This window comes from Phyllostomus discolor, chromosome 1, assembly GCF_004126475.2.
Source record: "Phyllostomus discolor isolate MPI-MPIP mPhyDis1 chromosome 1, mPhyDis1.pri.v3, whole genome shotgun sequence".
Classification (NCBI taxonomy): Eukaryota; Metazoa; Chordata; class Mammalia; order Chiroptera; family Phyllostomidae; genus Phyllostomus; species Phyllostomus discolor.
The window spans coordinates 74,053,521-74,074,888 of NC_040903.2; the positions used below are offsets into that span (position 1 = coordinate 74,053,521).

Sequence of the window (21,368 nt, forward strand, 5' to 3'; positions counted from 1 at the left end):
AAACACAAAAAAATAATGATAAAGCATGTGAGAGGAAACTTGGAGAGGTTTCCTCTCACGTAGGTAGGTGCTCATGGCCTCGATGCTAGTGATCAAGGTTCCACTGGTGTATATGTACTTAATCTCCAAATAATGGAATTAAACAAAAAAATCTAGTTCTTTAAGAAATTTAAAATTATACTAGACTGTGTGGATCAGACATTTCAGTGAGTCATTTATTTCATACACTTCTTTTTTAAGGGCCAATCAAACTACGTTTAATATTTCAGACTGGACTCCCTAAATTAAATGCCTCTTTTAAGAGCGTGTTATTTGTCGAGCTGAACATTTAAATTTCATTCTTTCAGTAGCTTTGTGGAAGGAACAGTCATGTGGAATAAAATATCTGAAACTATGCTGTTAACACTGTGGGTCACGTTCTGGTTCAATTTCTTACTGGGCTTCCTTAACCCAGTCAGTGAGCCCTCCAAGGCTGGGAAGTCAGTCGCCACTGCGAGGCAGCCCTGCCCGCGCGTGCGCTCCCGGGAAGGGGCGTCTCTGCGCTACTCACCCAGAGGGGCCACGCCGTCTCACCGGTGCCCGGTTGGCCGGGGGCGGGGCCACCATGGGGCCACCCCCAGAAGTCAAGTGGAGCAGGAGGCCCGCGGTCTGGTCTCCCTGTGGTCACCATGGATGGGTCTCACGCTGCCTCTCGCCTGCGCATAGTGCTGGGCCACCTCGGCTGCCCCTCGGCTGTTGTATCCTTTGGACTGCGTGGGGCTCGGGCTGGAAGGGTGGTGGCCTCCTGGGCAATCCCACGGCCCCCGCACCGGTTCTTCCCCTTCCTTTACGCCCTGATCTCCGCCAGAGTCATAGCCCTTTGGGCCGCCTGGCGCGAGTGGACTAGGGGGAGGGCGCATCCCGAGTCGCTGATGCAAGCGGCAGTGGGCGATGTGGCGTCATTCCAGCACCCGGCCCTTTTACGCACCGGTTTCCCTGCTTGTCACCAAGGGGGCCTGCTCTCAGAGGCCTGGTCATTTCTTGAACTGGGCCGCGCGTGACCTCCACGCCTGCCTGGAAACCTAGAAACGTCACAGCGAAGTTGTCCCATGAGAAACCAAGGCAGACTGGCGGGCAGTAAGGCCTCAGCAGGGAGTCCTGCTGGTCCTTTGCAGAGAGCCCGCCCTCCGGCCTGGGCCTTTAGCTCTTCTCTGATGAACCCAAGGTTACGACCCCTACAAGTTTACACTGTCTTCCGGAAAGGACTTGGTATCCTGGGTCCACCTCTCGATTCGACATCACAAGTTAATCCAGAGGCAATAGGTGCGCTGTAGTGAGGGTCCAGAAAGATGTCACTACAGCAGATGACATGTCGTCAATCAAATTGCTGTGTAGAATTGTTCTTGCTGCTCAGATGAAGTGTTCTCCTTCAGGGCCACTTTTGAAAGCTCCCTACAAAATTGGAATTGCTCATTAAACGACCTGATTAGCGTGTCTGCCTATATATAAGATCCTACCATCTCATAAGATGTTTGATTATACTTGCTGTTTCTTTTACTTTCACTATTGCTCTCCCAGCTGAGTTCCAAGAAGCAATATATCAGAACCACTGTACATTTGAAGTCCCGTCCATAGGCTAATGAAAGGAACCCAGGGGATTACATAATCTCATTTTACAGGTGAGAAAATTGAGGTTAGGAGAGATTAAAACTCTGGACCAAGGTTATTTAATTAAAGTAATGGTTGTCTTAAGTGTGTTCCCTGGACCATCAACATCACGTGGAAGGTTTTAGAAAGGCAGATTTTCAAGCTCACGTCAGACCTAGGGAATCAAGTTATTCGGGAATGGGTTCACTTTCTATTTCTGACAGTCTCAATTGAGAGAATCACCACTATATTGGGACTAGATATAACTGGAACTAGAATTAAGGTTCCTCATCCAATCTGTTAACTACTTTTAAAATTTGATATTCCGATCCTGCTGGTTCTTGTTATAATAGTGTCAAGGTCAGAATTTAGTGTTTGCATCTGTATTTATTCTTCTCCTTTTCCTTCTCCTTCTTCCTCTTCCTTTTCTTCTCCTCCTCTTCTTCTCTTCTTCACTGGAATGCTGACTTTCGAACTGTCCTGGCAACCACATTTTTCTGAGAATAGTTGACAAAGGTCTTTAACTTCTCTGCCACATGGAAAACAGACAGTAGTTAGTAATTCTGACTCCTGGCCCTCCTTTCTTGTGGATTATAACATTGTTCTCAGTTACATAAAGATGTTACTTAAAAATAACATGTCTATGAGTAATGACATTCTGAAAATAACTCTAAACTAAAGATACGCTGAAAAGTGAAAATGAAGAAAAATAGATGCTAAATCAATAATCTGTGGTTACTGGACAAAAAAGAAAATTAGAACTACTAGTTCTTTAAGATACTTAAACTTATATTCAGCTGTGTAAATCATACTTTTCTTGGCATCATTATTTATTGTATAGATTATTTTTAAATAACCAGCCAAACTGTTTCTAATATTTCTGACTGGACTCCAACTAAGTTAAATACCTCTCTTGAATAGCACATGTTTCTCCTTACTTCTAGAATTGAAACTTTCCATTTTTATTTGTTCAGCAGCTTGATGGAAGGAATAGTCATGTGGAATAAAATAGATGGAAGCTCTGAAGTAAAGAGTATGGGTCAAATCTTGGCTCAGCCATCTTCTGTGGGGTGACCTTGGATCAGTTGCTGAGCCCTCCAAACCTGGTTTCCTGCTCCGAGTGGCAGGACCCATAACAAAGCTCTTGGGCTTCCAGCCACCACTTCAGGCGCCTGTGGGAATGAAATGAAGTGATGTAAGCAGCAGTGTATAAATGTCATAGGTTATGTGTGTAACCAGCTTGCTTGATATCCATTAGGACCAGTCTTCCCTATGACAGCCAATCCTGGGCAGACTGTTGTTTCTAGAAAAGGCTGATTTATACATTTTTATTTCCCTTAACTCATATCCTAGGTAGCTCACCCTACTTCAGGGGCTCTTCCTCTTACCAGTTTCCATCCTCAACAATTCCAGTAAGTAGATCTAATTTTAATTTTTTACCATACAATGTATGTAAAGTTTTTTTCTAGTGGTAACTAAGATATAAAACACAATATATTACATTGTCTGGTAAGAATTTATTATGCAAGACCTCCATTTCCAGGACTTGTTGCAATTAGAACAATTGTGGAAAATTTTGAAGATACTGACTTTAATTTTCTATTTGTATTTTAAAATTGAGAAAGGAGGAAAAATATCAGAAAGGGTGCATTCTGGTTTTTAAAATTCAGGCATGGTATATCTCATTTAAATTTACCTGTCATATGGTCATAGGATATATTAGCTGGCATCTTTGATTTATCTTAAATTACCTTTGAAGAGAAAGTCATTTGAGCTCCATGCACTGTTCATACACAGCCACAATTCCAGCTAGAAGAATGGACTGGGTGATTTGAGTTTGTGTGTGTGCTGTACACTTATTTGGATTTTGTTACTTTGATTTCTTTGGAGAATGTGTGAACTAGACAATTAAAAATATAAAATCTACTGAATTTGTTGCTGATCTGCAAAACCATACTTATTCATCACACACACAAAAAATTAAATCAGAGAAATAGCCTTGGCTGGTGTGGCTTAGTGGATTGAGTGCCAGCCTGTGAATCCAAAGGTCATTGGTGGGATTCCCCGCAGTCAGGGCATATGCCTGGGCCAAGTCCCCAGTAGGCGGCATGTGAGAGGCAACTGATCGATGTATCTCTTGCACATTGATGTTTCTCTCCTCTATCTCCCTCTCATCCCCACTCTCTAAAAATAAAATAAAATAATAAAATCTTTTTTAAAAAATCAGAGAAATAGAAGTACTTTTTAAAAATTCATACATAATTTCATTACATAAAAGCAGTCACTGTTAAAATTTTTTTGAACTTCTTTGAAGTTTTTTAAATAGTGTCTTAGTTTTATAAATTGTCATATTTTATCATAATAAGCTTTGTCCTTTTATTATATGCTGTTCATTTTTAATTCCTGAGTCATATTCCATTGAATGGAGATGATATAGTTAGTTATTCTTCCATTTCTTGGAGCCAGTAGTTAATGCTTTGGATTTAAAGCTTTAAATTTTTCTTTCAGATTATTTCCTTAAAGTTTTTGAAATAGAAATGCTGAGTGGAAGAATATCACCAGCATTTCTATTGGGTTCTTGATATATGTTGTTAGGATGTGATTTTTAAATTGGACTTATTTGAGGTTTATTTTTTCCTTTAGGTATACTCTGGATAATAATGTTCTAAGCCTAGAACAGAGAAAGTTTTATGAAGAAAATGGGTTTCTTGTCATTAAAAATTTGGTATCTGATGCTGATATTGAACGCTTTAGGTATAGTAACTATTTGTTGTTTTACAGAAGTACATGTCATGTCTGTGATGGGAATATAGTAAGATAAGCTGTGCATGTTCAGAGATTATTTAGCAATTTGGTTCCTTAGAAAGTGGTCAGGAACCTGGACTCCGGAGCCCAACTGGCTGGCTTTAATCTTAGCCCCACCACTTAACATTGTGTGTCCTGAGGCAATTTACTTAACCTTTACGTGTGTGTGCTCCCACACCTGTTAAGTGGGGGTAATAATGGTACTTATGTCCTAGAGTTGTCATTAGGGCTAAATAAGGTAAACATATTGAGAGGAGATTTTGAACAAGGCCTGGCAGGGGGTAAGTGCTACAGGAATGATTGCTATTATTCTTTAGATATAACCAAATCACATACATTTCCCCAAATGGTCTGCTCACAGTTAGAAGGCAGGGACTTCTGAGTTGGCCATGTTCTCCTCCTTTCCATTAGAATTATCATCCTGGGGCTGGAGGTCATCATAGTGCAGAGATCCCCCTTCCCAAAATCTGTAAATGTTTCCCAGAATGGGGCCAGGCAAGTGCTTGGAGACAGCACTAGTGACATCATTTGCCAATTTAATTTTCTAGGAATGAGTTTGAAAGAATCTGCAAACAGGAGGTAAAACCACTTGGATTAAGCATAATGAAAGATGTGACCATTGTGAAATCAGAATATGCCTTAAGTGAAAAAGTGGTTACCAAGATCCAAGATTTCCAAGAAGATGAGGAGCTCTTCAGATACTGCACTCTCCCTGAGGTTCAAGACCTTGCATTTTTTGCCTCTAAGCTAATAGCCCATTTGCATGCTTGCCTCTGAAGTCTGTTCTTTTTACTTTACCTAGCATGTTTCTGCTGTGGCCTAGAGCAATGGTTCTCAATGGGAGATGGTATTTGCAGTGTCTTGAGATATGCTTGCTTGGCATACATGGACAAGGAGGGATGGTGTGTTACTGGCTCCTAAGGCGTAGAAGCCAGGGATGTTGCTAATGGGGCCTAGGGATCCTATAATGCACAGAATAGCTCTCCCCCGCCCCCAAAATGATTATTCAGTCTCAAATGTCAGTAGTGTCCAGTTCGAGAAACCCCACTCTGAGTTTGCTAATTATCTTTGGTTTAGAAGGGCAGGAATTCTGTGTTAAAGAGAGAGTCTTTCTTATACTCAGTATAGGCATAACAAAAGGGGTGAGAATGCTGAGGCTATTCACTGCAAATCCATTTAATTTTTTCTGTTTGTTTTATGAATCTGGTCAGCAGAGCTATGAGTTTGTTTTTAAATTTAAACTAGTTTTTAAAAATTACTATTGTTTAGGTACCTATAGATCTACTCACACTTTTAAAACTGCTGTACATTATTCCATTGCACACATGCATTGTACCACTGTTCATGAAGCATTCGCTTAGACTGGTTTTAAAGGAGACATTACATATAGTACTTATTAGAAATTATAACCAAAACACTGTTAGAGAATTTGTGATGCTCAGCCCCTTGCTTTGGTGACCTGAGGGGACGTGACCTTTCTGGACCATCCATGTACCTCAACCTTAAGTTGCATTATGGACATGGTAGCTGTGTGGTAGGTCAAGGTTGAAAAGCTCAAGATTAGAGACAACTTGTGGTAAATGAAGCATTACCAGGATTTTCAGGTTTTCTGTGTCTCTAAAGTGTGAACCATGTATCTGGTAGTTCATGTAATGATTTTTAGGAAGTATGCAATAGGAGGTTTAGGAGGTTTTCATAGCTGTCTATTTGAATGTGTGTTGAAAAATAACCAGTACATCTAACCCATGATTTCAAGAATGTTATTAATCAGAATGAGACCACGTAAAAGGAGTTAAAGAAATTATTAGCTAACTATCTTGGGAGAGTCTGCAAAGTATGGCAGAAATGGCGAGGACAGCTCTTCATTGACTGAGGTTAGAAAATATTGGCTGAGTGAAAAAGCAAACAACAAATGGCAGCCTTTATTAAAAAAACAAATATTGGGACTGACCCCTAGGATTTTTGTAACATTTAAAGTGTCTCATACATGTATTACCAATATTCCTTATACACAAGAGATCAAATAGCGAGAAAGCAGTAAAATGTGCTTCATTTTTTGGAATCAGGCAGAATTGGAATTTGAATATTAACTTTTTCATGTAACCAGCTTTGCTAACTCAGGCAACTTAATAGCTTCAATCTTATTTGTGTGGGATGTTCATTTTAAAATGATTATTAATTAATGGGGACATTAATTTCCAGGGATTACTGTGAGGCTTAATTGGCCTCTGTATAAAGCTTCTGGCAGGTAGTAGGCATTCCGTGTTGAGTCTTTTCTGCTTTTCGCCCCACCCAAGGAGGGTTAGGTGCTGGGGGCAGCACCCTGGCTGCTGGAGCCCATGACTAATTCAGCCCTCCCTGTCTCATGCTCTCATTGCAGCTTATTCCTTATAGCATGTATCAAAATCACAATTGCCCATGTCATTATTTGTTTAACATCATTCTTCCCACCAGACTATAACATAAACTCCATGGGCTGCTGTTCTTCTTTCCTCTGGGCCCCTCATGGCAGCTACAAGTGTGCTGCATCCTCTTCACAGTCCCTTCCTGTTAATAGTCTCCATGAAAGAAGAGGAAGCTGGCCTCTCACTGGGCAACTAGGGCAACTATCGTCAGCTTTGACTGACAGAAGGATATACCTGTCCTTCCCAGTTGATCCCTCATAGGAACTTCTATCTCTCTTGTATAAAAAGTGATTAGGTTTCCAACAGGCTCCAAAAAGCCTGTCAATTCAGAGTGTTATAAATTTCCAGCGATTTCCAAGTGCTAACCTTTTCATGCTTTGTGTGCAATGTGGTTAATACCAACTGCTTTTTTTCAAACTATTGTTATCTTGGTTTTCAAAAAGACACTTGTACTTTATGCCACTTGCCTGTGTGTTTGAATTCTCATACTCTTTTTCCCCTTTTCTTTAGATTCTGAAATATGTGGAGTGCTTCACTGGACCCAATATTATGGCCATGCATACCATGCTGATAAACAAACCTCCAGATTCTGGTAAAGGGCTCTCATTTGTTAAGGAGAAGGAAAAAATGTTTACTTAAAATATATAAGGTTGATCTTCTAACTACAGCCATGTGTATAAGTGCTAAACTTTTCATAAAGAAATATGAATATCATTAAAAAGGAGGCAATGGGCCCAAAGCAGAGTCACTTGTGCTAAGCCCACATCAGCAAACTAGCCCAATTGCCTAACCTGATTGCAGCTTTCATTTCCTGCAGAGCAAAATCTTAGCCAGTCAGTCTGGAGTTTCCTAGTCAGGACTAGGGGGGCAATCTGCCTGATAGGCCCCTGCCCGCCCCTAACGGAAGGGGACCTTGCCTGAAACAGTCCACTCTTTGCTAGTAGCTTCCTTGGCCTTCCACCTTCTGCCTACCAAAGCCTTTCATTTTGTACAGCTCCTCAAAACTCCTTTCTATCTGCTAGATCGGATGCTGCCTGATTCATAAATTATATAATAAAGCCAATTAGATCTTCAATTTTACTCATTTGAATTTTGTTTTTTACAGTGCTTTAACTCAAAATATCTTACATCATAACAACATTGAAGTATAATAGTGATTTCAGATTATTAACTCTAGGGTTATTGCTGGGTTTTCAGATGACTAGATTCTTAAAAATGCAGGGCAATAAACAACTGTTTATATAACATATGCTCCTGTTATTCAGCACCTCTATGCTTTGTTAACCATTCTCACCCATAATAGTGTGGATTCTGCCTTCCTGATCTGAAGACATTATTATTACAAATAAAAAACTATTTTTTAATTTTAATCATTGTTCAAGTACAGCAGGAAACTATTTTTATAAATCATATAGTACAGTTATTTGTAAAATTTCTTGTGCTTGCTGATAGATAACTTCTAAAACCTTACTTCCCAAGAAACTGATTTGAAAGATAGAACCCAGGAATCTCCATTTTATTAAGTATCCCCAGAGACTCTCAGGCAGAAGGCCACGCTGAGAAATTCTGCTATACCAGCAGTAGTAAATTGGCCATTAGTGATCCTTTAATCTTTTCTACTTTTTCTTCCTCCCAATGGCCAGGAGAGGTTTATGGACGGGCCTGTAGTTTAACATCACCAAGTCTCCCTCTCTCTCTCTGGATGTCTTGCCTGGACAGAGCAGGTGGCCTGGGGAATCAAATTCAGGAGCAAAACCGGAGAAATATGTGAATGTGGATCATGGTGTCTCTGATTCTACACAGTGATTATACACTGAGTGCTTCTATTTAGTTTGGTGGGGACACCTCTCAGAGGCCTTTTTATTCATTTAGTTAGTTAATTAGTTAATTTTTTTACACTAGCCACTTAGCAGACTATCAGTGGACCTCAAATTTGACCACTCTCTTCAGTGTAGTTAATGAAACTTTTTTAATTTTATTTTTATTAGTACTAGGCTCTATGTCTAAACAGAGTTAGAAAGGAATAAAGCACAATAGACATCATGACATATGTACGACTTACTAGAAAATAATGTGTGTGAGTACTTGGCTACCAGAAACCCAGAAAAAAGTATAGAATCTGGAGGCCCTGTGTTGATTTGATATTCCAATTTGGTGCTTATCTCTTGAGGTTGATTTTCTAGAATAATATGTCATTTGTTTGGTTTTTGCAGGGATAGGTCATTTTTCTGTTTTTTTTTCAGGCAAAGGAGAAGAATTCTTAGGCTTGAGTGTCTTTTAACAGCAGGTTCCATTTCAGGCAAGAAGACATCCCGCCACCCCCTCCACCAAGATCTGCACTACTTCCCCTTCCGGCCCAGCAATGGGATTGTTTGTGCTTGGACGGCCATGGAGCGCATTGACCGGAACAATGGCTGCCTGGTGGTGCTCCCAGGCACTCACAAAGGCACCCTGAAGCCACATGATTATCCCCAGTGGGAGGTAGGTCTGTGCAGCAGCTGAGCCTTGATCAGAATCTTTTGCGTCAATTTCCCATCAGTATACATAAAGAGCTTTACCAGCGATATAACATTTCCTTTCATAGCAAAACATTGGTCTAGGATTTGGAATTAGGATCAGGGAAAATTCAAGGATGTCAAGATAAAATACTCTTTCTTGCACTTTCAACAAGGGTCTGAAAGCCAGTCAACACGGGGAAGTTAGGTAGGTGCTTTAAGATCCAAGATTATAGAGCCTAATGCAAAGGTAAGACATAAACACTACAAAACCAGGTGCATATGACAAGTGCCAAATAGGTCTTACACACTGATTGATGACTCTCAGAGTAAAAAAGAGCGAGAGGTCATCGCCTCCCAGCTGGAGAGACCAGCAGAGGCTCTGGGGAGGACAGAGTGGTATTCTATTGCATGGCCATTCCACAGTTTATTGATTCAACTGTTGATGCTGTAGGACTGTTAAACACTTTTAAGCTCCGGAGTGATGAGATTAAACTGGCTCTTCAAGAACAATAATCTTGGGGTGTGTCACAGTATGTGTTGGAGGTGTAGGAATCCAGGGGCCGGGAAACTAGAGTTTTAGGTATAAGGCAATAACATCTCGAAGCCCTGTAATGATGGTCAGAATGGAAAAAGCACCTGTTTTTAAGGCAGGAAGAGTGACTGTGGTTCTGTAGGAAGTAACGAGAATATGGCTTTAAGGACTTCTATCTCAGAATTCATGCACTGATGATTAGTGCTAAGTAAAAAATTTGAGTCTGGATTCTGATATAAAATCTGAAATTATGAGATTTGTCAGTTAAGGTAAAGTTTAGGAAAGGTTTGATGCAAACAAAAGGGAGTGTTTTGGAAAGCTGCAGGGTCATGCTGAACCTGTGGAAGGCTGACTAGCTCTGGACGTTTGCTCGGTGGGAAGAGTTGGGGTGTGACACCTGGCGTGGGCAGTTGAACCCTGACTATGTCTCGTTTCTTCCATCCTCTGCTCAGATTTGAATCTGAGTGGCTGCAATAGGAGGTCAGATTGGGTCAGCTTGGGTTACACATCCACCATGGCCAGGAGAGAAGTGCACTGGGTCAAACTCCTAACACAGTCCAGTAGGGAAGCAGTTAACCTCAAAAGGAGTTTGGGATAGTAGTAGAAAGGTGAGCAGGATGCTGCCCTGCCTCTACTCTAGAACCACCCATCCCCCTGACCCCCTCATAAAAGCTTGTAAACTTTAAATCACTTTTCACCATAGTTTTTAATAAACATGTAACCATTACCTAAAACAATAACTAACTTTGGAAAGTTATAAACAATGTTTTAATTTACTATCCTTCTTTTTTTACTCTGGACATGACATGAATGGTTTCTGAGTTCAGAAAAATTAAGCACTTTCTCTTCCCTTTGTGTGGGACAATAGCTTCTCAGAGATACTCCTGAGTAATAGAAGAGTGATTTATGCAAAATTCCAGGTGAGGAGAGTATCATGCTGGGAAAGAATGATTATAGATTTGGCTGGAAAGGAGTAACGTGTTAACTGAAAAGTGCAAAGCTGATCTAGAGCTCCATTTATTATTCAGTTTTCATTTGGTAAAAAAAAAAACTGTGACTTTTTTAAAAACCAGATGTTTGAGAAGATTTTGTATACTTACATTATTTAAAGGATCAACTTTATTTATCTTCTCTTGCAAGAACTTAGAGGATCTTTGCTTTTCCTGGTAAGCCATACAGTTTGTAATTACTGGTCTCCTCAAGTACAGACTTTACTTCTCTTATGTATTCCAGGGGGGAGTTAACATCATGTTCCATGGGATACAGGACTATGACAAAAACAATGCCCATGTGCACCTTGTGATGGAGAAGGGAGACACTGTTTTCTTTCATCCTTTGCTTATCCACGGATCTGGTCAGAACAAAACTCAAGGATTCCGGAAGGTATGTGTTAACATCACCACACTTTCCAAAGATGAATGGTTAAACACAAAAATGTCAAGATGTATTGAAATTTAAGATTTGTCACTTTAAACTAGACACTAGTCCAGTTTACTTACTAGGAAATATACTTGCCTACCCCAGGCCTTTTTTCTCATATCAGTAAGAAGCCAGGTGGCCTCAGGATCCCAACCCTGTTCATATCGAGCCCTAATCATTCATGATTTCCTTCAGAGTAAGAGTTTCCTCGGTAGCTGATAGCCTATGCTTCGGAGGCAAAAACCATGGGTGACAAACTAAAATAATAAAATTTGGAATGCCTGTAGCTCATAGGAACCATGTAAAAGGACAGTTTATATCATCACTATTAAGAAAAATATTATTGATCTGAAAGAAATGTCCTGAATTGGCTGCCCAGAAATCAGGTATAGCAGACAGCCATGTTTTCCACTCTTCAGTCTTAGAGTATTTTAAATGATATGATTTTATTGCTCACATTAAAAATTGACAAGTTTCTCATATATTCCCAGATTTCTTGTTTATCTAAAATTCAGCACATCTGGTAGTACTATGGACTTAAATTTTTCCCATGATAACATGACTGTCAATACTAAATACTGAGGGTTTCTTTGGGACTGAGTGAGGCTGTTCATTTGGTACAGCAATGTCTTCTGTCTCCCTGGGGCCAAGGTTGAGTTACCAGATTGCATCTTTCCTTCATTCACGTTTCCACCAGGCTCAACAGGGCCAGGATAGGGGTGAGGTGAGAAGGTGCTCTCTTCAGGGGCAAAATTTAAGGTTTGGGGGGATGACTAAAAAAATTCAAAAATCCACTTGAATAATATTCTTTACAATAATATTTTTAAAAATCAAAATTACTGCAAAACAATTTGTGATAAGCACCATGCCAACGTTTTAAATAAAAACAAGATCAAGCTCTTCACCAGCACAACCCTCAGCATTGTGCAAAGGAGGGTATAGGCACCATGATACAAATAAGGAGAATTTTAATATACTGACTTTCGAATTTTTCAATATTTTTGAACCACTTTAATGTTTGGAAAAACATTAATCATTAAAAAAACATATAAGTGCATATATGAAGGATTCACATTTCCCCCTTTTGCCTCGGGCTCCATGCAGCTCAACCTGGCACTGGGCTCACGTGGGAAATGGAGTCTGTGGCCCCACTGCCTAAAAATGTGATGGTTTGGGCAAAGAAAGACATCTTTCTGACAGGTGCGCTCACCTTCAGTAACTAACCTGTGACTGGGAAGGTAGTTTTAACTACTGCTTTGCAGCAGATTTATTTATAACTTTTTCAACAATGGGAAGAGCCAAGTAACTTCTGCCTTGCCTTCATAAGGAAACAAGATGGGTATCGGATGGGAACGCCCTCAGACTTTAAATGTTCTTTTGATTCAAGAGCATTATGTATGTATGTATTATTTTCCTTCAAAAAAAATTTTTTTCATAATCTCTGGCCATTGAAATAACAAATTTGATTGAGTAACTTCTGTGACTATGGCCTGGAATACATCTCTTTTTAGCACTTGGGGCTCTCTATTCCTTAGAAAAATCAAATGTTAAAAAATTAAAGACCTCTTACTTATGTAATTATGTACTCTGCCCCATATATACCTTTTTTGAAAATAAATATCACAGCTAGTGAAAAACCTCTTGTAATTTCTCAAGTAGCTTTTAGCTGGAAGTCGGGGGAAGGGGAGAGGAAGCCACTGAGCCACAAAGAAACTGATTTAAGACTTGTTGGAACAGCTTTCAATCTAGGAATCAGAAGCTGAGTGAAATAACTGACTTTCTAAATGAAACCTTGCTTGGTTGCTGGTGTTAATGGGATTTTTCCCCCTAGTATTAATTGGTTCACTTTGTCCAGGCAATTTCCTGCCATTTTGCCAGTAGTGACAGCCACTACATCGACGTGAAGGGCACTAGTCAAGAAAACATTGAGAAGGAAATTGTGGCACTTGCAAAAAAATTGCATGGAATTGAAGATGTCTCTTTACAGGTACGTGTATGAAATGACAAGATGAAGATTTGTGTTTTTTTTTCTTCAGATGCTTAATTATTCTCATATATGATTTAATTTGAAAGTATGAAGTGCTTGGGTTGAGAGCTCATTGCAGAAATGTGGCTGAGACCCACTAGGCATGACCATAGATTTCAGTTTCTACTCGCTTCCCTGGTGTGGGGGGTTGAGACTGCGCTGGCTTCCGGTGTCTTTGGGCTGTCCCAGGATATGCAGCCTACCTTGTTCTAGGAAGCACAGGTAGGGAAGAAAATAGAAAACAGTTTTAAAGGGCAGGAAATGAAGGACAAAAGGCTACCTTCTGAATGCACATGAAGAAATTTAAAGGTTTGGACTATCAGTTGTACTCCCCCTTTATTTGTACAGAATAGAATATTTATACCTTGGGAATCCAATTAGACTCTCAGGAAGCAATTCTCAGGCAACTTTGAATCACTTTGCACCTGAATTCGATGAGAGGTGCATCTTGCATGTAGCAGAGATTGAAGATCACTAATGCCTGTCAATAAGAGGTGTGAGACAATATTTTATATGCTTTCCTAATTCATACACATCACTTGTAAATTATTTGTTTTTAATTAGTGAACATTCAATACTGTTGAGGATCAATAAAAAAATTATCAGGGCAAACACATAAACATATTTGCTTTGTAAATGATGTACATTTTAGCACCTGAACAAGGAGCCAGTCCTATTTTTAAAATTTACATTTGATAATCATAAATGCATGCATTTCCTGTGGGGGTGACATGAGCCGCACACAGACTGCATGCAGCAATAACGGGGCCCTCCAGTACTGCGAAGAGCACTGCACACCAGTGACAGGCTACCAGTGTTGGGAATTATTTTCTGAATACCTTCCCATCTCAAGAATCTTACTTCACTCTTTACCCCTTTCTCCCCTTAGAAGCTGTGAATGTACCCCATGTCTGAAAATGCTCTGATTTCACATTTGCAGATCCTAGGAAGTACTGTCCTCTCCCTTTGTCCAGTGCTTAAATGCCTTACAAAGGCAACATAGTTTGGCAACTGGGGCTTCCATCCAACACCATGACAGAAAAAAAAAAAAAAACTACACATTAAGTTTGAGGTTTGTCAATATTGTACTAAGTGAATTACCTCCTGTATTTATTTTAATTACTCTCTTAGTTATAGTTTATCAGCTTTAGTTAGAATAACAATACAAACTTCTGCTCTATAGCTCTTTGTAAGGTACAAACAAAAGCACTTTCATATTCCCCTACCTATTTCTTCACCAAAATCCAATGGAGTAGTCATTATAGCTACATGCTTCTTTTTTTTTTTTCAGTCTTCACCTAAGGATATGTTTATTGATTTTGGAGAGAGAGGAAGGGAGAGAGAGAAACATTGATGTGAAAGAGAAACATCAATTGGTTGCCTTCCATCCACTCCCTGACTGGTGTACGGGATGATGCTCCAACCCACTGAGCCACTCGGCCAGGGCTGTGGCTCCACCCTCTTAATGAGAAAATAGAGTCCAAGAGGTTGGCCTGTTATGTGACAGAACTAGACTTCAGAGTCAGGTGCAATTCCAAAATCGTTCTTCCCACCATATCTTGCTGGTTGCTTAAAAAAAAACAACAACAAGGAATAAGAAATAAATTATAAAGTCTGAATTATGTGCCCATCAGTAAATGAATGGATCAAAAAACTATGGTATATTTACACAATGGAATTCTATGCAGCAGAAAGAAAGAAGGAGCTCCTACCCTTTGCAACAGCATGGATGGAACTGGAGAGCATTATGCTAAGGGAAATAAGCCAGGCAGTGAAAGACAAATACCATATGATCTCACCTTTAACAGAAACCTAAACCACAAAACAAACAAACAAGCAAAATATAACCAAAGACACTGAAATAGAGAACAGGCTGACAGTGACCAGAGGGGAGAGGGGAGGGAATTTCAGGGGAAAAGGGCAAGGGTTTACAGGAACAAGTATAAAGGACACATGGACAAAAACTAGGCAGGTGGAAATGGGAGGGAGGTGGGGAGGGCTGGGGGGGGGGTGGGCTGGGATGGTAGTAAAAGACAGAAAACTGTACATGAACAACAATTAAAATGTTTAAAAAATTAAAAAGAAAAAGAACAAACAAACATTAACCTATAGCATCATTTTCATGATTAGGATCTAATCAGGAGTAGATCACTCAGAATGAGTCGGGCAGATAACCAAAAGGAAGACAGAAAGGTGGAGGTGCACTGTGCTGTGAACAAGCCCACTGCTTGGCCCGCTAGGGTACCTGCAGTCAACCAGAGTACCCAGTAGAGCAGGGCTAACGGTCTGGGGCTGCGTGTCTTAGATAGTTTAACATGATATTAGGTGCTGGCCAGTGAATTCATTGGAGTCTCAGAATATGGTTTATTTTCTAACTGATACAACTTTACTGTGGAGGCTTTTTCCCCTCTATTTAACTACTTGTAGATGCTAGAAATTTACTTTCTTTATAGTCAAGAGACAAATTGAAGAGTTCCATAAACTCATTTTGTTTGGCATTATTTCCAGGATTTTTGGAGATTCCGAGCACGGCTTGTGAAAGGAGAAAGAACCAACCTTTGAAACAGCCCTTTGCTATGACACTTTTAAAGAAAATCAAAATTAAACAAGGTGTCTAAGGAAAATATTTTTTAGTGAGATGATATAATCTTTCCTATCACTTGTTAACAAAATCAAAATGCGAGCCCTGGCTGGCATAGCTCAGTGGATTGAGTGCGGGCTGGGAACCAAAGTGTCCCAGGTTCGATTCCCAGCCAGGGTACATTCCTGGGTTGCAGGCCATAACCCCCAGCAACCGCACATTGATGTTTCTCTCTATCTCTCTGCCTCTATCTCTATCTCCCTCCCTTCCCTCTCTGAAGGTAAATAAATAAAATCTTTAAAAAAAAATCAAAATGCATGTATCAGGTACTTAATTGCATGCGGGTAATTTTGCTGGGCAGCGGTATTGCTTTGATGAATATAAAATCAGTAAAAGCGAAATATTACCATTTTAAGGAAAAAACAAAGTTAGGTTTACAACCAAATAAATGTGATTGCTGTATAATTTAAGTGTGTTAGATCTGTTTCTTTCATTCAACTAGCTCTTTACCCAAGCAGAAATGAAGGTTTTGAAACTCAGGGTGTGTTGAGTTTTGTGTCCCTCTTCCGGAAAACACACAATCTACTTATTTCATGTCATGAGAGACTTCTTTTCAAATACAGAACAAGGTATAACACAGGCACATTTACCGAAAGGCATAAGAAGTACATCATGGAGTAAAAATGAGGGTGGATACTCATACCCTGACACAGGATTTTTCCATGACTTCTCCACGCTACAACCCTCACTGTAAACTAGACAAAACTGTCCAAGTCTTCCTAAAGAATGAAGACAAGAGTAACACCTGCTAATCCTTATTGGGTAGGGCAGCTGGAAGAAGCCTAACCTCTTTCAAGGTACAGGGAAATTTTTGATACATTTTGTTTGGATCTTGAATGAGCAAGAGCTGGAAGGATTTATTGTAACAGAACATTGTCCTTCTGTACCAGATGAGGACAGCAAGGAAACAGTCTTTTTTGAAATTCTAGTTTATTAAGAAAGAAATAGAGTTCCTTTCTTGTCATTCTGCCAAGCACAAGTATTTCTAATCCTAGTTTCACTGACTTTTTGTTGGTTTCTCCTATAAGGACACCCAGCTTAAGCTCAGTTCCAGCTGGAAACTGGGGAGGACAAGATTACTGACAGGGTCTAAGGAAATTGGGTTATGGAATAATGGAAAATAAAATGTGTATAAGGAACGCCAGTGTGAACAGCATGTGTGGAGCACTGTGCAGTATTCCTTTGGCTTCTTGCCCACGGATCCAGAAAGAGCTGGTTTTTAAGAATGCTGCAATTCGTCAGACCTTGGGCTCAAGACCCTAGACTGCTCTACTACAATTCAACTTACATTTCTTGAACTGTAACAATGGCAGACATTAAGAGTAATCTGTAATAGAGTCATTGGTATTTTTTATGGAAACCGGCATTATAAAGGGATTCTACTACATGTACAGAAACTATGTCTAGCAGTCTGCTGATAAACAATTGTCAGCAAATGGACAGGTTACAGAATCATAGAATACACAGAACATAAGAGCTGGAGAGGGTCCTATGGATCATGTAGTCCAGCCCTCTGACTTCATTCATTCATTCATTCATTCCTTCATCCAATTATCAACACTGAGCATGTTTCATCTGCTAGGCATATGCTGGGTGTGAAACACATACAGATGCCTAGAGCATTCTTTCTGACCACAAGAAACTCAGACCTAGGCTCTAGGGCTGAAACACGCATCGACAATTTACTGATCTCTAATCAGGAAAGGAAAGGAGAATAACACCCCACCCCCAACAATACTTGTTGGCAACAATACTTTACCTTAAAACATCTATGATCTTTTCATTCCCATAAAGAGAATACAAATGTAATACATATATATTGCTGTATTTAAAAATCAATTTTGAAAAGTTCTTGCAATTCACCCTTGTTAGTAAAAACACAATGTGGCTCATTAGGCTAAGCAAAGAGTTTTAAAATTTTGTTTATTCGTATGTTTTGGTCCTAGTGAAGCAAGTAGATTGTAATACTGTCTACTAGAGACAAGGCATTAAGTAAAAAGTTGGTTTAAGGTGGGCCTGCCTGTTTGAGCCGAGTGTACCTGTGCACTGGCTAGGGTCTTGGGTATAGGAACCAGCTTGAGTACGATGGGACTTTTGCCACAAGGATCCTGGCCAGTCCATGACATCTAAGAGAGTCAGGCTGCAGGCCAGCTAGCCTGGGACACAGGGCTGCAGGGAAGCTGGGACTCCAACTCCAAAGCCTGCTCCTCTCTGTGCAGTTGCTCCATTCTCTCTCCCCACAGCTCAGCTTCCCCTGACTCCCAAATAATGGTGGGGGTTGGCTTCTGCCAATGATTCTGAATTCATATCCCCCTTTCCCACAGAGCAGTCAGACTGTGGAACCCCCTTGGCTTAGATTCTAGATTCCTAGGGAAGAGCTCAGTGGGTCGTTTTAGATCAGGTGTCCTGCCCTGATCTGACTTATTATTAAAGCTCAAAGTGCTTGTATTTTTTTCTTTATTTTTATATTTTACCTTATTAATGTTAAAAGGGAAAGAATAATATTTCAACGGATAAAAAATCCATCTCGGTGGCGAGGCTGCCCTGCATTTCAACCCCCAGTTTGACCAGTCCGTGGTGGTCTTCAACACCAAGGAGCAGGGCACCTGGGGCAAGGAGGAGCGCGGTCATGGCATTCCCTTTCAGAGTGGGCAGCCCTTTGAAGTGCTCCTCATCGCCACTGAAGAAGGCTTCAAGGACTTCCAGCAAAATGGAGGAATAGGTGGACGTACCATACTTCCTCGCACAACCAAGATTAGAACAACAATAATTTACAACAATAATTTACAGACAGAATAACGCCCAGATCCAGCAGAGGATTTATCTGAATGGAAGTCAGACAGCCAAGAAGTTGAAGTAGACGCGATCATGCAGACTGGTAGGAGAAGACAAGCCGGGCGGGCACGGGGCTGGCGCGGGTCAGCGGCACGCGGAGGTCAGGGAAAGTTTGGCACGAAATTGGCGCGACAGCCATCAGGGCGCAAGAACACAGCAGTGATCCCTGAGTACGCAAGCTGCGGCTGGCAGACCCAGAGGGGTAGCGATTGTGGACCAGGGCAGAACTCGCAGCCCCGGAGCCCAGAGAAGGGTCTGAGCCCAGGAGAACAGAACTACCGCCATTGTTTTCTCCCGTCCCCACTCCCGCTCCTGCCTCTGCCCCCACATATAACGTCACAATCTAGCGACTGGGGTGCCCAGCCCCGGTGAACACCTAAGGCTCCGTCCCCCACCGTAGCAAGAGCGACCAGACCGAAAAAAAAAAAAAAAAGGAGAGACAGGGGAAAAATATGTTTTCAACAGAGCAGATCAGTCCCCCAGGACTCATCCTTTTGAGCAACCAAGAAATAGCCAATCTATCAGACGTGCAGTTCAAAACACTGGTGATCAGAAAGCTCACGGAATTGGTTGATTTTTGGGTGCAATTTAGATGAAAGGATGCAGGTTACCATAAAAGAGATGCAGGAAGACACGCAGAGGAGGGCCAATAGTGAAAGGAAGGAATCTGAGTCTCAAAACAATACAGTGGACCAGAAGGAAGATGGAATCAACTAAGCAGGAAAGCATGATGAAATAAGAATTCAAAAAATCGAGGAAAACCTTAAGAGCATCGAAGACACCTTTAAACGTTCCAATATCTGAATTATAGGGGTACCAGAATCAGAAGAGGAAAAGCAACAAATTGAGCACGTATTTGAACAAATAATAAAGGAGAACTTCCCCAATCTGGCAAAGGGAACAGTGTTCCAAGAAATCCAAGAAGCTCAGAGAGCCCCAAAGAAGTTGGACCCAAGAAGAAACACACCAAGGCACATCATAATTACATTAGCCAAGGTAAAAACGAAGGAGAGAATCCTAGAAGCAGCAAGAGATAAGGGGACAGTAACCTACAAAGGAGTTCCCATCAGACTGTCAGCTGATTTCTCCAAAGAGACCTTACAGGCAAGAAGGGGCTGGAAAGAAATATTCCAAGTCATGAAAGACAAGGACCTACATCCCAGATTGCTCTATCCAGCAAAGCTCTCATTTAGAATGGAAGGGCAGATAAAGTGCTTCTCAGATAAGGTCAAGTTAAAGGAGTTCATCATCACCAAGCCCTTATTTTATGAAATGCTAAAGGGACTTATCTAAGAAAAGAAGATAAAGAAAAGACATGTATAGTAAAAGGACAGCAAACTCACAAATATTAACAACCACACCTAAAGCAAAACCAAAAGAAACTAAGTAAACAATTAGAACAGGAACAGAACCACAGAAATGGAGGGCACATGGAGGGGTAGCAGCAGGGGGGTGGGAGGAGGAGAGAGGGGGAAAAGGTACAGAGAATAAGTAGCATAGATTGTAGGTTGAAAATAGATAGGGGGAGGGTAAGAATAGTATGAGAAATGTAGAAGCTAAAGAACTCATAAGTATGACACATGGACATGAACTAAAGGGGGGAAATGTGGGTGGGAGGGGGTACAGGGTGGAGGGGAGAGAAGGGGGGAAATGGGACAATTGTAATAGCATAATCAATAAAATATATTTTAAAAAATCCATCTCATAAAACTACATACTAAAAAAAAACCTTAGCAAAGTAAGACCAAATTAAATTTCCTTGGTTTATTAATTTTTTTCATATTACCATTTAGTCCCCTTATACCCACCTCCCCTCCACAATCACCACGCTGTTGTCCATGTCCATGGGTTCTTTTTCCTTTTTTGCTCAATCCCTCCATCCCCTACCATCCCTCTGTTTTTTCTTTCTTTATTGAATTTTTCTTTTTGAGAGAGAGAAAGGGAGGGGTGAAGAGAGAGAGACACCAATTTGTTATCCAATTTATTTATTCATTCATTGGTTGGCTATTGTATATGCCCTGACCAAGGATTGAATCCGCAACCCTGGGGTATCGGGATGACACTCTGACCAACTGAGCTATGCAGCCAGGGCTGATCTGATTATTATTTTTTAACTTTAGAAGTTTTTCCTTTAAATAATGCTAGCAGTAGCAACTAGTCCCAATCAAGTGTGCATGTCAGGGTGTGGGGGATGAAGGTCAGAGGATAGCGAGTGTGTGTTAGGTGAGGCAAGGGCAGGGAACAGAGCAGATCAAACAGTACAGAACAGTCTACATTAGGCAACACATCTCTATTAAAAATAAACTGATGCAATCCTACTTCTCGGTAGTTACCTATAAAAGAATTGAAAACAGAATTCCGAAGAGATATCTGTACACTATGTTCATAGCAGCCTTACTCACAGTGGTGGAAAGGTGAAAGCAACCCCAGAGTTCATCGAGGAATGAGTAGACAGACAAAATGTGATCTCTACATACAATGGAATATTACTTAGCCTTAACAAGGAAGAAAATACCAGCTCCTGCAACAGCATAGATAAACTGTGAGGATATAATGCTAACATGCCAGTCGTAAAAGGACA

General features: G+C 40.6%; 1 protein-coding gene across 1 annotated transcript; it reads left to right on the forward strand.

The window, feature by feature from the left end:
- Nucleotides 1–614: 614 nt before the first annotated feature.
- Nucleotides 615–16,362, forward strand: PHYH (phytanoyl-CoA 2-hydroxylase). Its single transcript, XM_036024851.1, has 10 exons — nucleotides 615–737; nucleotides 2,980–3,038; nucleotides 4,270–4,380; nucleotides 4,980–5,148; nucleotides 7,347–7,428; nucleotides 9,136–9,317; nucleotides 11,100–11,249; nucleotides 13,141–13,272; nucleotides 15,820–15,982; nucleotides 16,200–16,362. Exons 1-9 carry the CDS (start codon nucleotides 669–671, stop codon nucleotides 15,871–15,873), a joined length of 1,008 nt encoding a protein of 335 aa, XP_035880744.1. The 5' UTR covers nucleotides 615–668; the 3' UTR covers nucleotides 15,874–15,982; nucleotides 16,200–16,362.
- Nucleotides 16,363–21,368: the final 5,006 nt, after the last annotated feature.

What these genes read in the sequence shown, in the direction of transcription:
- PHYH (XM_036024851.1), top strand. Translation starts at nt 669, where the DNA reads ATGGATGGGTCTCACGCTGCCTCTCGCCTGCGCATAGTGCTGGGCCAC. An exon ending in ATGATTATCCCCAGTGGGAG is followed by an intron (nt 9,318 to 11,099) that starts GTAGGTCTGTGC and finishes TATGTATTCCAG; the next exon opens with GGGGGAGTTAACATCATGTT. An exon ending in AAACTCAAGGATTCCGGAAG is followed by an intron (nt 11,250 to 13,140) that starts GTATGTGTTAAC and finishes CACTTTGTCCAG; the next exon opens with GCAATTTCCTGCCATTTTGC.